General features: G+C 44.2%; 1 protein-coding gene across 2 annotated transcripts in view; it reads right to left on the bottom strand.

The window, feature by feature from the left end:
* Nucleotides 1-15,494, bottom strand: part of CEP57 (centrosomal protein 57) — a 29,784-nt gene that overhangs the window by 7,464 nt on the left and 6,826 nt on the right. Inside the window, exons 3-9 of one of the 2 annotated variants that reach the window (XR_015697455.1) lie at nucleotides 13,298-13,477; nucleotides 10,786-10,907; nucleotides 10,186-10,302; nucleotides 8,169-8,246; nucleotides 5,896-6,012; nucleotides 4,827-4,907; nucleotides 1,967-2,152 (exon numbers count right to left, since the gene is read on the bottom strand). Coding sequence is in view for 1 of the 2 variants with exons in the window: in XM_087721119.1 (XP_087577245.1) it covers nucleotides 1,926-2,152; nucleotides 4,827-4,907; nucleotides 5,896-6,012; nucleotides 8,169-8,246; nucleotides 10,186-10,302; nucleotides 10,786-10,907; nucleotides 13,298-13,477 (922 nt within the window). In the remaining variant the exon portion in view is untranslated. Of the gene's footprint in view, nucleotides 1-1,925; nucleotides 2,153-4,826; nucleotides 4,908-5,895; nucleotides 6,013-8,168; nucleotides 8,247-10,185; nucleotides 10,303-10,785; nucleotides 10,908-13,297; nucleotides 13,478-15,494 lie in introns of both variants that reach the window. The other variant, XM_087721119.1, reaches the window with a different exon arrangement.

Here is a 15,494-nt window from a genome sequence, read left to right as displayed (position 1 = left end):
TGTGCCAATTCCAGGAATCTCACGACATCATCAACTATATGCCTTGCAGCCGCCAGGCAAAACGCAAGGACAAAGCACAGCCGCCAAGCCGAAGAAAAAAAACTTGGTCAGCCAAGATTATTTTAAATCATCGGAATTAAATCAGATAACGCTTGTACCATTGTTCAAAGCAGAGATTTAACATAACGTAGCTACCAAATATTATAGCAAGAAGGAAATCCCTTTGAATTCAGAGATAGTGCTTGCCCCGTGTTGACTGAATTCAAAAGTTTACAGAGTCAGGTTAGTACTTAAGGCAATCTCCAGGAAACACTAGAACTGCATGATAGACTGGAAGTAAAAAAAAAAAAAATCTGGAGGGGAAATTGAATGAATGATCATAATCAAAGACCAGCAACAATAAAATAAATCGTGTTAAAAATGAAGAGAGTTCTAAGTAGCGCTACAAGGTCAAGATCGAAATCAACCTGATTTGACTTTGCAACCAGATTCACTGATTTTGGTTGTCCAAACCAGGAGTCTCCATTCCCCGTGCCATGGACTGGTAATGGACCATTGCTTCTAAGGGCCAGGCTACACAGCTGGAGGAGTGGCTAGCTAGCAAGGGAAGCTTCATCTGTATTTGCAGCTGTTTCCCAGCCCTAAAATCACCATCTCAGCTCCACCTCAGATCATCAGGCATTAGATTCCCATGGCAGCAAAATCCCAACTGTAAAAGTCTGTAGAGATTCTCAGTCATCCAAGTCACGGTTGTCCCAAAAGTGCTTCTTCAGGAGGCAACCGGACCTCCTTGATTTTCTTTCGAAGACGTTTTGCTTCTCATCCAAGAAGCTTCTTCAGCCCAAATATCTAGTCAGAGCTGAAGAAGCTTCTTGGATGAGAAGCGAAATGTCTTCGGGGAAAAAAAAAAGCCCAGTTGCCTCCTGAAAAAGCACCTTTGGGACGACCCTGCTGTGAACTGTGCATGGGGGGGACCTCGGCTGTGTGTGCCTCCTTCACCCCCCCGGTTCGTGGAAAAACGGTCTTCCACAAAACCAATGCCAAAAAGGTTTGGGGACCACTGATCTAAATGTTATGGTTCAATTTGATCACATGGGTCCTTCTTCACATATGCCTGTAAAACCTGCCCATTGGTCGAAAGGGCCTATCAGGTTCCAAGTGCTGCTGAACTAATAAATACAAATACAATAGCAGAGTTGGAAGGGACCTTGGAGGTCTTCTAGTCCAACCCCCTGCCTAGGCAGGAAACCCTATACCATTTCAGACAGATGGCTATCCAACATCTTCTTAAAGACTTCTAGTGTTGGGGCATTCACAACTTCTGGAGGCAAGCTGTTCCACTGATTAATTGTTCTAACTGTCAGAAGATTTCTCCTCAGTTCTAAGTTACTTCTCTCCTTGATTAGTTTCCACCCATTGCTTCTTTTTCTGCCCTCAGGTGCCTTGGAGAATAGCTTGACCCCCTCTTCTTTGTGGCATCCCCTGAGATATTGGAAGACTGCTATCATGTCTCCCCTAGTCCTTCTTTTCATTAAACTAGACATACCCAGTTCCTGCAACCGTTCTTCATATTTTTAGTCTCCAGTCCCCTAATCATCTTTGTCGCTCTTCTCTGCACTCTTTCTAGAGTCTACTTGGAATCCATCCATGAAACTAGTCAAATAAGGTTTCCCAAGGCAGATTATGCTATGTCCGTTAAGTTGAGGGCTACCTATATGCCAGCATCCCATGCTTGTCTTTTAGGGTGGAAAGCATGGCCAGATGCCTTTCCAACTCCACCCACCCCAACCACCTCCATAAATAGGATTGCAAAAAAAAATTTGAAGTGGTTGTCGTGCCTGGCGGACCACCGTCTAATAAAACAAGGGTAATGGTCAGAAAAAAAGGGTCACAAGGTGAACATTTCCACAAGAGTTTTGACTCACAAACTCATTTGCCCGAGCTCATCTTGTAATGTCAGAAGCACCTCGGAAAGATCTCCTTGGGAGGTGGAAGAAAGGGAAGACGTAGATGCTCTCCTGCCCCTACTCGACGGCTTACTCATCGGGGCTTCGCTGACCACGCGGCTGTTGCAGAGGGCTTTCGAATGCTGCTTCATGAGGTGGAGCACATGCTGCACGTTGGCCGTGACTGAGTGGCTTGGGCTGGTAGACTGAGGCGACAGCACAAAGGAAGCGCACCAAGGTTAAGCATAGAGTGGAGCAAACACCGTGATAAAAGTCTGTGGAGAGTCTCAGTCCTCCAGGTCATGGTTGTCCCAAAGGTGCTTTCGCAAGAGGCAACTGGGCTCTCTGGTTTTTCTTCGAAGACGGTTTAGTTTCTCATCCAAGAAGCATCTGACTGGATGATGGGGAATGGGAGGAAATATACTCCTTGCAGACAGCTTGTCATTTGCATTCTTTTTAGAGAGTCGTTGAGCCCACTTGGAGGTTAATTTGTGTTCTCAGGGTCCCCTGATTAGTGCAAATGGATGTGGAGCCTGCTTGAACTTCACAGTCCCGTCAGCACGTCCAAGAAGGTCCCACACCCATTTGCACTACTCAGTTGACCCTGAGGACTGAGATAAACCTCCAAGTGGCCTCAACGACTTTCTAAAAGGATGCAAATGGCCAGCTGTCTACAAGCAGTATAAATCCTTCCATTCCCCACCATCCAGTCAGAGCTGAAGAAGCTTCTAGGATGGGAAGCGAAACATCTTCAAGGAAAAAACCTGAAAGTCCAGTTGCCTCTTGAAGAAAAGCACCTTTGGGACAAAAAACAGCAATACATTTTAACAATGTTAACTTTAGAAGAGGATATTTGTATAGGATTCTATGTATTAGTAGCACTGATGATGCTACCTAGTTGGGTAAGACAGCTTCTGCAAGAAAACAACGAAAGCTCAGAGAACACCAAGGATGTTCACTTTACTCCATAATAAAATCTCAAATGGGTGAAGTTCTCACATATTTGGACCCTATTTTTACGGTAATTTCTTCAAAATGGCAATGCTTTAAAGAGAAATAAATGACATTGCCTTTGCACCAGGATAAGGTGACCATCATTTTTGAGGATGGAATTTCGCCAATACTAACAAATCCTCCAAAAAAGAGGAAATATTAAAAAGGCGCCACTTAGCTTGGACTGCAGTAAAAGCTCTGTGCAGCCCTGAGTTCAATACCCTGCCTTAGCCACCATTTTCACAAATTTTTGAATTCTATAAAAACTGAATCATGTCCTTTCTGGTCTGTTTTAGGAACAGTTCTGCCTTATGCTCAGTTTTGTGCCTGATGGCACCATGGACAGGAGGAATAGAATCATTAAAATCAGAGAGAACCTATTTAAGGTTGGATTAGGGATGTGGTGGCTTCAGTGGCTAAGACGCTGAGCTTGTCACTCAGAAAGGTCGGCAGTTGGGCAGGTTCAAATCCCTAGTGCTGGGTAACAGAGTGAGCTCCCGTTACTTGTCCCAGCTTCTGCTAACCTAGCAATTCGAAAGCACGTAAAAAATGCAAGTAGAAAAATAGGGATCACCTTTGGTGGGAAGTTAACAGCGTTCCGTGCGCCTTTGGCATTTTAGTCATGCCGGGCACACCACCACAGAGACGTCTTCGGACAGCGCTGGCTCTTTCGCTTTGAAACGGAGATGAGCACTGCCCTCTAGAGACGGGAACGACTAGCACATATGTGCGAGGGGAACCTTTACCTTTAGGACTCCTTGGTGCTCTCTGAAATGGTTGTTTTCTTGCAGATGTTTCATTGCCCAAACTAGATAATATCATCAGTGCTCAGAGAGCATCAAGGGCAACACCCACCCACCCCAAATATCCCATCCTGAGCTACAAATATTCTCCTTTATTTATAAGTTGTGAAAGTTCCAACACTGGAAGTTTTAAAAAGATTGGACAACCATTTGTCTGAAATGGTATAGGAGGGCGTGATGGCGAACTTATGGCATGCGTGCCAGAGGAGGCATGCAGAGCCCTCTCTGCTGGCACGCGCACCACTGCCCCAAGTCAGGCGTTTCTTTTGTGAGCTTCTGTTTCCCTGCAAACGACGAAACAGAAGCTCATGAAAGAAAAAGATCTTACCCCTTGCCACGCTGCCAGTGTTGGGATGCCCTACCTCCCACCAGCTAGCTGGTCTTTGGAACTCTGCTGCGCATATATGCATGCCAACACATGCGCGTACAAGTTAGCGTGCAAGTGCGCACAGCTTTCAGTTTGGACATGCGCACATATGCAGTTTGGGCACTCGGGTGTCAAAAAAGGTTTGCCATCATTGGTATAGAGTTTCCTGCCTGAGCAGGGGGTTGGACTAGAAGACCTCCAAGTTCTCTTTCAATGCCATTATTCTGTTATCCTTCAAGTAATCTGTGGAGGACTGCAGGCTAGCTGTCTGATGACTCTATCCGTTCTCACTTTTAAGCCCCTTTTTTCAATCTCTTCCTCTTTTATAATCTCCTCTTTTTCTCCCCATTGTTTTCTGGATCTTCTGTCTATAGCCAGAAGCCTTGAAACCAATCATGGCCAACAAGGAACCCCACAAATTATACAGCTCAGCAACTTCTGGAAAACTTCTAGTCTCCCAACCAACAAAAAGCCTATTGAAATCTCTCATTTGTGTGCAATTGAGGTTTTTGCATCCATGTCCAGCAGGAGCAGCATTCTTAATTCAGAACTAAGCTCAGAACAGAGACCCGTTTCATTCTACCTTCTCTTCCAAGAATAGCTACTACGATACTTCTGGGATGCGTACGGGAATTTAAATGAAACCAGCTCCGCTTTTTCCACTGTTTGCGATGACAGCACCAAGTGACCGAGGCCCTGAAAATAATCCTTCTTTACCTTCCCAGCAACAAACGGCACATCGCCCAGCCGTAGCCTGTAGTGGGGCTGGGAGTGGAAGTGGGTCATTCCCGAGTCATTCTAAGGGAGAGAGGAGAAAGCTTTTTCAAGAGAAGGAATTGTGCCAGGTTCAATTTTTGTTTAAAGGAAATCCGTACAGCTGGTCATTAAATGAGACCATTCAGATCTCTCGTACATGTATTAAAGGCTTGAGAGCAAACCAGTAACGTAGCAGAAACCACTGCTGCTTCGTAAAAACTTTGTGAAACAAGAGATTTCTTAACAGAACACACCCCAAGGGGTGTTTAGGGGTGTCTTACCCCCACAGTATTTATTTCCAGAGACTAAGTCATCTGTGTACCAAGTTTGATTGAAATTGCTCAAGGCGTTTCAGAGTTATGCTAGAACACACACACACATAGACCCATTTTTAGATAGATAGATAGACAGACAGACCGACCGTATTTTTCGGAGCATAAGACGCACCTTTTTCCCCTCAAAAAAGAGAGTGAAAATCTGGGTGCGTCTTATACACTGAATACAGCATTTTTTGGTTTCCCGAAACCCCGCCCCTTCACAAAAATGGCCGTGTGTAGCTTTTAGGAGGCTTCCAGAGTGTTGCTGAGAGCTGTGGAGGGCAAAAAATGTTTCCCCCCCCCCAGCCCCCAGGAGCACTCTATAAGCCTCCTAAAGGCTATACATGCCCTTTTTTTTTTTTTGACAAAAAACGGGCCCGTTTTCGTAAAAAACAGGTGCAGAGTGCAAAAACTGTTTTTTTTTATTTGCCTCTTCAGAATCTTGGTGCATCTTATATTCTGAAAAATATGGTAGATAGATAGATAGATAGATAGATAGATAGATAGATAGATAGATAGATAGATAGATAGATAGATAGATAGATAGATAGATAGATTAGATAGATTAGATAGATAGATAAATGCCCAAACAGTAATAGTCCTATTTCATGAATCTAATGCTGAATAATGTTACTAAGAAGTCAATCCTACTCGCTTCCTTAAGATTCCTGAGAAACTATTTATACGATCGCAAACAGGTAGCCTCTACCTACCTTCTCCAGCTGCTTTGATTTTTTTTTCATCTTTTTGGGTTTCGAAGGCATCAAGACTGGTGTTGGCAGCGTCTGGGCCTGAAGCAACCTTCTATTTGTCTCCAGTCCTGTCTGAAGCTGCCAAGGTAAACTGGGAATTATTTTATTTTACCACAGTAACAGAACCTGACACTTGGTGATGAACCAATCCAGAAATGAGCCCTTCGTTGGCTTGCCAATTTGGATTCCCCAAAAGTGGGATTCTACAGAAATTGAATTCCAGAATGATTTTTCTCCCAATCAAGCATTGGGACCTCAGCTGAGGAAGAGGGAGAGAGGAAAGAGAAAGGATGACACTTTTCTGTTGCTTTTTAGGTCATTGGAGAGTTGGATTTTCTCTAGTTTATTATCATTTAGTCTTGATTTTCCCAAATGGTAGCAGAAATTTGGGAGCAATGGGATTGGTTAGATGTCTGAAAACAACATTATACTATGTTTCTAGACACTAGGCTTGTTGGTTGAAAAGTCGGCAGCCCAGGTTCGAGACCCAAGCATCACGCAACAGGGTGAGCTCCCTTCCCCGCACCAGCTCCTGCCAGACTAGCAGTTCAAAAGCATGCAGATGCAAGTAGATACATCGGTACCACTTTGGTGGGAAAGCAACAGTGCTCCATGACGTCATGCTAAGCCATATGATCACGGAAATGTCTTTGGACAGCTTAATGGCTTTGAAATGGAGATGAGCATCATCCCCTATCGTCGGTAATGATTAGTGGAGTAAAATCTGCAGGAACTCCTTTTTCTAGCTTAACATGTTGTTATGATCCCAATTTTTGTAGTTTGTGGTTAAGCACAACAATTAATTCATCTAGAACAGTGATGGCGAACCTTTTCGGCACCAAGTGCCCAAACCAGAATGCGCATGCATGCACGGGTGTCAGAGCACCGCAAACCCGAAGACCAGCTGGCTGGCACGCACATGCCTATTTTTGGGGCTGGTTTTTTGGCTGGTTTTCAGGACGTTTTCAGGATGGGGGTTTTTTTTGGATCTTTTTGGTCTGTAGACCAGCTGCCCTGAGCGCATGTGCACGCCGGAAACCAGAAGAGCAGCTGGCAACGGTGCATGTGCCCACAGAGGGCTCTGGGTGCCACCTCTGGCACGCAGCTATAGGTTCCCCATCACGGACCTAGAATGTAACAATTGAACTGTTTTATGACCCAATGTGAAGGAATCGTAGCATTAAATGTCTCTGCCTTTTAACTTTGCAATTGTTCCTATGACTCTAGGCTTGCTGTTTTTCCAAACAAAGCATCCGATCCTACTTGCTGGCCTGGTAGTTCAGACACTTAAATCTTGTGTAAAGTGGATAATTTAGTGATAGTTCCTGAAACAATTCACAACCTTCCCACTACCCCATGATCCCTTCCTCAACAAAGGATATAACACGGTTTTGTTATTGGACACATACTGGTTGATAGATGGAAGAGTATAATTTAAAACTAGCTAAACTTAGCGAAATTTAGTGATAATAGATATAGTTAAATAAATAATTGATAATGATAATAATGTATACAATGCGTAGTGTTATGATAAATAATAACTGGATATGAATATTGAATGTCACCTATGAAAGGAAGATTAGGACCTCTTTTGGATTATATATAAAGGTTAATAATAATAATAAAAAAAGAATTAAGTTACTTAGCTAAGTCTTGATTACTAGGGGGGAAATGATATGATGCAGGATATAGTCAAATAAAGGAGGGATAATGATAATAACGTATATATATATGTATGGGTACAATATATGGAAATGAGATGTAAATTGTAAACAATGATTTGGAAAGAAGGATAGAAAACTTTATTATTAAATATTCTGGATGTTTAGCTAGAATAGGACATAAGGATTTAGTGTCTGGAAGATTTTAGAAATAGTAAATGAAATGCCAGTATGTGGTTATGTATTAAATCCTGGTATATTTTATGATGAAGGACATTTAAACAACTATAGTCAAATGAAAATGGAGGTATGATAATGGTAACATGTATAAATATCTGAGTTAAAATACTTGAGTTAATATGAATTATGCTTGATGACTGTGGAAGAGATGCACGAAAGTCTTTTGTAACCAACTGATACACTTTCTACAGTATGTAAAAAAGGAAGATTTTATGTCTTGTGTTTGTTTTGAAAAATAAAAATTAAAAAAACTTTAATTAAAAAAAACAAAGGAAGGAGGTATCTCTCACTGACAGACAAGAGCCCCGGGGGGGGGGGGGGGAGAGGATTTACCTCAGCAGCTTTTTCCTGCACCAGCTTCCGAGCACGTTCTTCCTCCTGGAGCTTCTCTTCCAACTCTTCCATTTTCTTCTGTTTAAAAACATTTAAAGCAGGATAATCTCAGGCAAAATGTTACGGTGCCGCCCTGGATGGGGGGTGCCATGTGGCCGATGCAAATCATAATTTGACTGACTTCCCTTTAAGAAAAGTAGAACACGTGGTCCTTGACAAGTCACACAAGTGTAATGGAACTATGACTTGGTCACCAGTCATGACGGTCATTAAGCGAGGCAACCACATGATTGGTTCTTTTAATGACCCCCCCTCTATCCCTACTCTCCCCAATGCAGTTAAGCAAGTTATGGTGCTTGTCAAGTGGAGGATAGGGTGCCTCAGAGATGGGGGAGGCCTAGCACAGGCCCAGACCTGCCTGCTCTGGCCTTCTCAACACCTCACCTCTGGGACGCCCCGTGCTCTGCTTCTCCACACCTCTCAGGGACCCTGCAAGCCTTGGAGCTATTCCCCACTACCCAACCAGGTTCTTTAGTTAATAATTTGTTTGTAGATAAGAGATAAGATATGGGAAGAAAAAGTATTTTGTTAAAATGTCAGAGGTGATGATAGTTGCTGACGTGGTTTGTACTTGTCTTGATGAAGAGGAAAGTTATTTCTTTATATACTGTATTTTTCATATAAGACATACTCCCCACCCCAAAAGAGGGTGCGTCTTATATGCCGAATGTAGCACTGCCCACTCATCAGCCCTCACCCTTCGGCCTCCGTGCGTCAGTGGTGGGTTTCAAATTTTTTTAGAACCTACTCTGTGGGTGTGGTCTCCTTTGTGGGAGTGGCTTGCCGGCCATGTGACCTGGTGGGAGTGGCTTGCCGGCCATGTGTTTCCTTTCTTTCTTTTTCTTTCTTTCTTTCTCTCTCTCTTTTTCCTTCCTTTTGTCTCTCTGTCCCTTTTTTCTTTCATCTCTTTCTCATTTTCTTTTTTCTCTATTTCTTTCTTCCTTTCTTCCTCTTTCTCTCTCTTTGTGAGTCTGTGTGTGTGTGTGTGTGTGTGTGTGTGTGTGTGTGTGTGTGTTAGTGGTGGGTTTCAAAAAAATTTTGAACCTCTTCTGTAGGTGTGGCCTGCTTTCCGGGTCCACTGGTGGAACCTCTTCTAACCGGTTCGGTAGATTTGATGAACCGGTTCTACCGAACTGGTGCGAACTGGTAGGAACCCACCTCTGCCGTGCGTCCTCTCCAACGGAGCTTTCGGAGGGTGAAAAAGCAAAGCGCAGGGGCCAAAATGGCAACCCGGAACAGCTGCTGCCTTCTCGGACCAGTTCTGCGCTTCACCTGCTGCACTCATTGGAGCGCCCTGCGATGATCAGTGGCATATTTGAAGCTGCATATCTGCACCAATGAGGCGCATGCGAGAATAGTGAGTGCACGCGCACATGTGCTCGCAATCAGCAAACCTGTTGCTAAAGTTCACCTCTGGGAACAGCTGATTGGGGGCATTCCGGGAGGCCGATCCACCCGCCAATCAGCTGCTCATGCTGAATCAGGCTAATGTGCTGAAGCTGACCAGGCTGGTTGCTAAGGACGCTAGCCAGATGAATACCAATGGCTGCTGGTAGGCAGAGGAAGAATTTTTTTTTTCTTATTTTCCTCCCCCAAAACTAAGGTGCGTCTTATACTCCAGAGCGTCTTATACTCTGAAAAATACGATATCGTTATGTTTTATTTTTCTCTGCACTTGTCCACTTTATGTGTTTCTTAGCTTGTATTAGTTTTTTTATATCTTTGTTTTAAAGTCTACAGAACTGTCGTGATATATATAGTTGTAAACTCCCACAATTCTCCGCATTGAATTTGCTAAATGGAGAATTCTAAGTTATTCAGTGCATCTTGTGGGTGCCTAGGTTGAGAAGGCCAATATACCGAATCCTATTACCAAAACTGAACATTTGATAAAAGGCAGAGGATTACATTAGCACTGATCTTGCGATTCACAATGAACATAACCCCGGGATCTCACCTCTGCATGAGACTGCATTGAAGTCAGCCGCATGTATTCTTTCTCAAGCAGATCCAACCTCTCCAACTTGGACTTCACATGGGAATGATCAACGATCTTCTCCTTTTCCAAGGTGGCCTGGGAAAAAAAAAGAGGAGGAAAACTAAACACTTCTGTGTGTTGTGGAGAAGAAAGAGGGGGCCCCGTTAAATTGCATCATGCCACTTGATGTCACAAAAGGGGGGGCACATACGCCGCCTCGCGCTCCCCGCGCATGCGCGTAACTCTCCCGCACCCCGTTTTGGGCCTAGCAGGCTTCCCTGAAGCCTCCTGAAACCAAAAAATGGGGCACGGGGAGGGGGGGGCACACCTCACCCCCTGCCTGTGCATGACGCCCACCCACCCAGATGTATTCACACATGACCTGCCCACCTGCTATGCATGTGCACGGGTGTCCCTCATATGCAGCAGAGACTTGAAAAGCAGCTGTCTTGCAGGAGGCATGCACGCATGCGCAGGGGAGCTCAGCTGGGTGACTGCTCGCGTGCCCGCAGAGAGCTCGCCCTCATGGTACTAGACCAAATACAAACTCTATCCCTAGAACTAAAAAAGCCCAGGTACCTGTTTCTCCAGGACGGTCGTCTTTTCAAGTTCTGCCTGCGCTATCATTTCCTTCATGTATTCCAGCTGTTTCTCCAGAAGTACACAGCGAGTCTCGGCTGCTGTCAGTTGTGCTGCCAACTCTGGAGGCAGTGCAGCAAAAGAAAACAGAGAAGAAAACTAACATGAACCAGATCAATTGGTTGCTGCAAATCTTCCCTTTAAAAGTTACTGTTTTCAAACAAAGGGACGAGGAGGTCCAGAACCAACGCTGAATGGGCCTCAACAAGACTATTCCAATGGCTGCATTTTAGAATTGGCTCTTTGAAGCCAGTACGTGAAAAGAGCAGGAGGAATATACAACTCGAACATCCAATCATCATCATTTAACGACCCCATAATCCCTTGTGGGGTGGAGTCTGGGTGACAAAAAGGAGCTAGCAATAGCAATAGCAGTTAGACTTATATACCGCTTCATAGGGCTTTCAGCCCTCTCTAAGCGGTTTACAGAGTCAGCATATCGCCCCCACTGTCTGGGTCCTCATTTCACCCACCTCGGAAGGATGGAAGGCTGAGTCAACCTTGAGCCGGTGAGATTAGAACCGCTGAACTGCAGATAACAGTCAGCTGAAGTGGCCTGCAGTACTGCACCCTAACCACTGCGCCACCTCGGCTCTTGGGCCGAGCAGAGTGTTTTAATGGCCGGATGCCCTTCCTGTCGCCAATGCAGAGCTTTGTTCACCAGATATATTCTCGCTGTGCCCAGAGAGAGAAATATCTGCCTCTACCTAGGATTGAACTCAAAGCCTCCCGACTGTGAGGCGAGAGCTCCACCTCCAGGCCACCGCACTGCACCACTCTCAACTCAAACATCCAATGATGTGTCAAAAATAAGAAGTATGCATCCAGGGATATCCAGCAGATACTTTACATCTACTATCCAAGGTGCTCAGACTAGTCAGACTCTGGGTGGAACAGAAGAGTAGAGATCACAGAAGAGTAGAGATCGCTGCCGAATCTGATCACATATTTGCCTTGGCAAAAGGCTGATTAATGGCAACCTGATGGGGAGGCCTGCCAGTTCTTCAGCAACCCTGGCACAACTGGGCATCATGGTAGCTAGGCTGCTTTTGGAACTGGACTACACAATCTAGTTCCAGAAGGTGCTGTGGCTATACAATCAGAGAACAGTCAATTCTAGCTGCAGCTTTCCTGAACAGTATATTTTCATCGTAGTAATTCTCAATGTTTTCCCAGGGGTCCTTAGAAATTTGTCAGTTTAAAAAAAAAGTATTAGTAGAGTTGCCGAAAGATAATTGGCCCCTTTCTGTGGAATTTCCTTTGTAAATGCAGTTGGTAGGAATCAGATACTTCCCAAGATATTTAGGGCCAAAATGTTTAATGCTTTTTCTAAAGTTTTAAGAGCAAAATAGGTATTGTGCCTTACATCACTTAAGCCCCCAGCTGCTCTCAAATTAGAGTTACTGATCCTATTTTGGGGTGAGTGTTAGGTTTCTGTGCAATTTAAAGCAACGTTCACCTTTAAACAATTTCTCTTTTAATGCTGCTTCCCCCTCCTACTTTTAAGACAGGGATCGATTAATGTCATGTAACAATCGGACCCCACTGTGCCATCCTGATAAATATGAACATATCTTTATATGTTATGGCTAAAAGAACCAACCAGCCATACATCTTCGTATTCTTATTGTTTACCTGCATCAGATGCCATCAGAGATCACTTGACTATAGGTTGCAAATATTGCACTGAGCTATTGCACAAGTATTCTTCACGATGCAATATTACTCACAGTATAAACTTTTTTTACCTACTGTATTTTTCGGAGTAAAAGGTGCACCAAGATTTTGAAGAAGCAAGTAAAAAAAAAGGTTTTGCACTCTGCAGACCTCCCAAAAACAGCCCGCTTTTTGTGAAAATGGACCCGTTTTTTGTCAAAAAAAGGGCATGCATAGCCTTTAGGAGGCTTATAGAGTGCGCCTGGGGGCTGGGAAGGCAAAAATAAGCAAAACAAAAAGCCCATTTTTGCTCATTTCTTCCCTCCCCAGCCCACAGGAACACTCTGGAAGCCTCCTAAAGGCTATGCACGGCCATTTTTGCAAAGGGGGGCAGGGCTTCGGGCAGCCAAAAATGCTTTTCAAATAGAGAAGCTTATGAAAACACACACACTGCCTTTCAAACTTCAGGAAGGCCATGGCTCCATATCCATCAGCCATTCATTTGTACATGCAAGCCACAGGTTCAAGCAATGTGCAAAGGATGCTTGTGTACAGCACATGCACACAGAACATCTTCCTATCCTGTCCCACGCAGGGATCCTACTTGGCTACAGTGCCTGCATGTATTCAACCTAGCAACAGCAGCATAACAGGGTTGTTATGCATGCCAATTGCAACCAAAATTGGGAGAGGTGCAGCAAATGACTTCTGGAAATGCCCGTGCCTCGGTCAATACCTGTCCTTGTACATGTAACCATTCTAAATGTGGACAAGAAAAGAAGATGTGTCTGTTTACCGTCATTTTTCTTGAACACTTGCAACTTCGATTGTTCTTTTTCCAGCAACTGCTCACTTAGAACTTTCTTGTAATCTGAGGTCTCCCTGGTCAGGTTTTTCACATTCTCTTCCGCTTGGACTCTTTCTAGTTCCAGCCGCCGTATTTTCTCCTGCAGGTTCTTCAGAGCTGAGAATATAGCTGGTAGATAAATTAAATTACTGTATTTTTCTGAGTATAAGATGTTCCCAAGTCACCTAGCTTTTGTGGAGGACCCACCTAGCTTTTGTGGAGGAAAACCAGGGGGGCGGATCTGACTCTGCTTCCCAGCAATTTGCCTCCTTGCAGCAAACAGCACATTTCAGTTTCAATTTCAGTTTCAACAGGCCTCCCAATGATCAGCTGTTTCAGGCGGGAATAGGTGGCAATAGGCAATGGCAATCCCTGCAGCCTGAACAGCTGATGGTCAGGATGGCTGACCATCAGCTGATGGCTGAAACTGGTCGTTCGCTGTTTGCTGTAAGAAGGCAAATTGCTGGGAGGCAGATGCCAAAGGATTGGGGCCAGCGGGTGGGGCTACATTTGGTGTATAAGATGCACCCAAATTTTCACTCTCTTTTAGGGAGGGAAGTGTGTCTTATACTCCAAGCAATACGGTAAATCCATCAGTTAGCAAGTGGGTAGGATACAGGTGATGACGATAAGAGCAAAAACTAAAAGTCAAGGACAGTATTAAACTATCAAAAATACAGGCTGGGGAATTCTGGGATTTGAAATCCCCACATCTAGAGTTGCCAGGTTTGAGTGAAAAACACTGGCCTGGATAAAACACATTTTTCACATTTGTCTCACTTATTTCACAAGGCCAGTTCAAAAAAATGATTTAAAACCATTCAATTTTTATAGTACGAACAAATTATTAAAAACATGGAGGGATATAATTACAGTAATTCATCAGTTTAATGTAATTCGGCATACTAAATTTTTCTCTATTTCAGCTTTTCTCCAGCCTTTTTTGCCCACTTTTAGGAGTTCCATCTCTCAGGCTAAAAAAAAAAAAAAAAAGTTGCATGCTTTCTAATATAACAAAGTTAATACCAAACAAAAGATTGCCAGAGCAGCCACTGAGCCTCTGCAATTAAAGAGGAACAGAGAGAGCTGTAAACAAAGTATGACTTCAGCTCTTCATACTGGCAGTGCTGCAAGGAAGTAATTGTCAGTGATAATTAGCAGGAGCATTTTTTTTTCCTCTACAGCCTCCAACAGAGAGAACCTTACTTGCATAATCCTGTTTTAATTGGGTTTATCAACAGCCACTCCAAAAGGAAAAGCAATTAATGTCCTGGGGTATACTTGTAGCTCAAAGATTCCCAAGTGCTTCCAGGTAAGGAACCTATAATTTCAAAGGCTACTCTCCCTTCACAGCAGATCAAATGGGTAAAGGATGAAAAAATCCATGCTGCTTCCTGGAACTCGGGGCCCTCAAGGGACGCACTTGAAATAGAGAAAGGCGGAAATCTGATCCTCCCACTAGATTCCAGCGCAAATGATAACTGGTAGAACATTTGCATTGCTTCCTTAGGGACCAGGAAACTCATCTAAATGGCGACTTGCAAACCGTCAAAGCAAGTTGAAGAGGAGAAATAAATTATAGGCTTTATGACAAAAGGGGAAGTTAAGGCATATAATACCAGTCAAGACTTTTAAGGGAAGAGAAAACAGCAGCATTTCTTTCTTTCGACTGAATGAATCAAAAACAACCTCCCCCTTATGCCTGAAAAGTTTTCAATCAGTGTGCGCTACCTGCTCTAACATATGCCGCTGAAACACGGACACGAACCTCACAATCGATACAAAAGCGAAGAGTGGCGCAAAGAGCCACGGGAAGATACATGCTTGGCATCTCAGGACAAGATAGAAGGACCCGCAAGTGGATTAGAGAACTGTTGTGGCCTGCCAGCGGACAGCAGAGCAAGCAGCAGATTCGGACAGTGAGGAGGTTGGGGAGGAACATGGGCCAGTCCTGGAGTCTGGGGAAGGCTCTGATTAGGGCTCTGATTTGGAGGCAGAGAGGGGCCCAGAGCCTTATGCCAGTTATCAGCTGCCTTCAGAGTCAGACATCAGTTAGGCAGACGAACAGCTGGAGCCTGTTCCCAGTGTGCGCATGTGCAGAGTGGCCAGGCGAAGGGAACAGCTAGAGTACAGGAATCGACTTGGG

Source organism: Thamnophis sirtalis, unplaced genomic scaffold, assembly GCF_051295495.1.
Source record: "Thamnophis sirtalis isolate CommonGarterSnake01/CBP01778 unplaced genomic scaffold, rThaSir2_p1.2 scaffold_8, whole genome shotgun sequence".
Lineage (NCBI taxonomy): Eukaryota > Metazoa > Chordata > Lepidosauria > Squamata > Natricidae > Thamnophis > Thamnophis sirtalis.
This window is presented reverse-complemented; position numbering and strand designations above follow the sequence as displayed.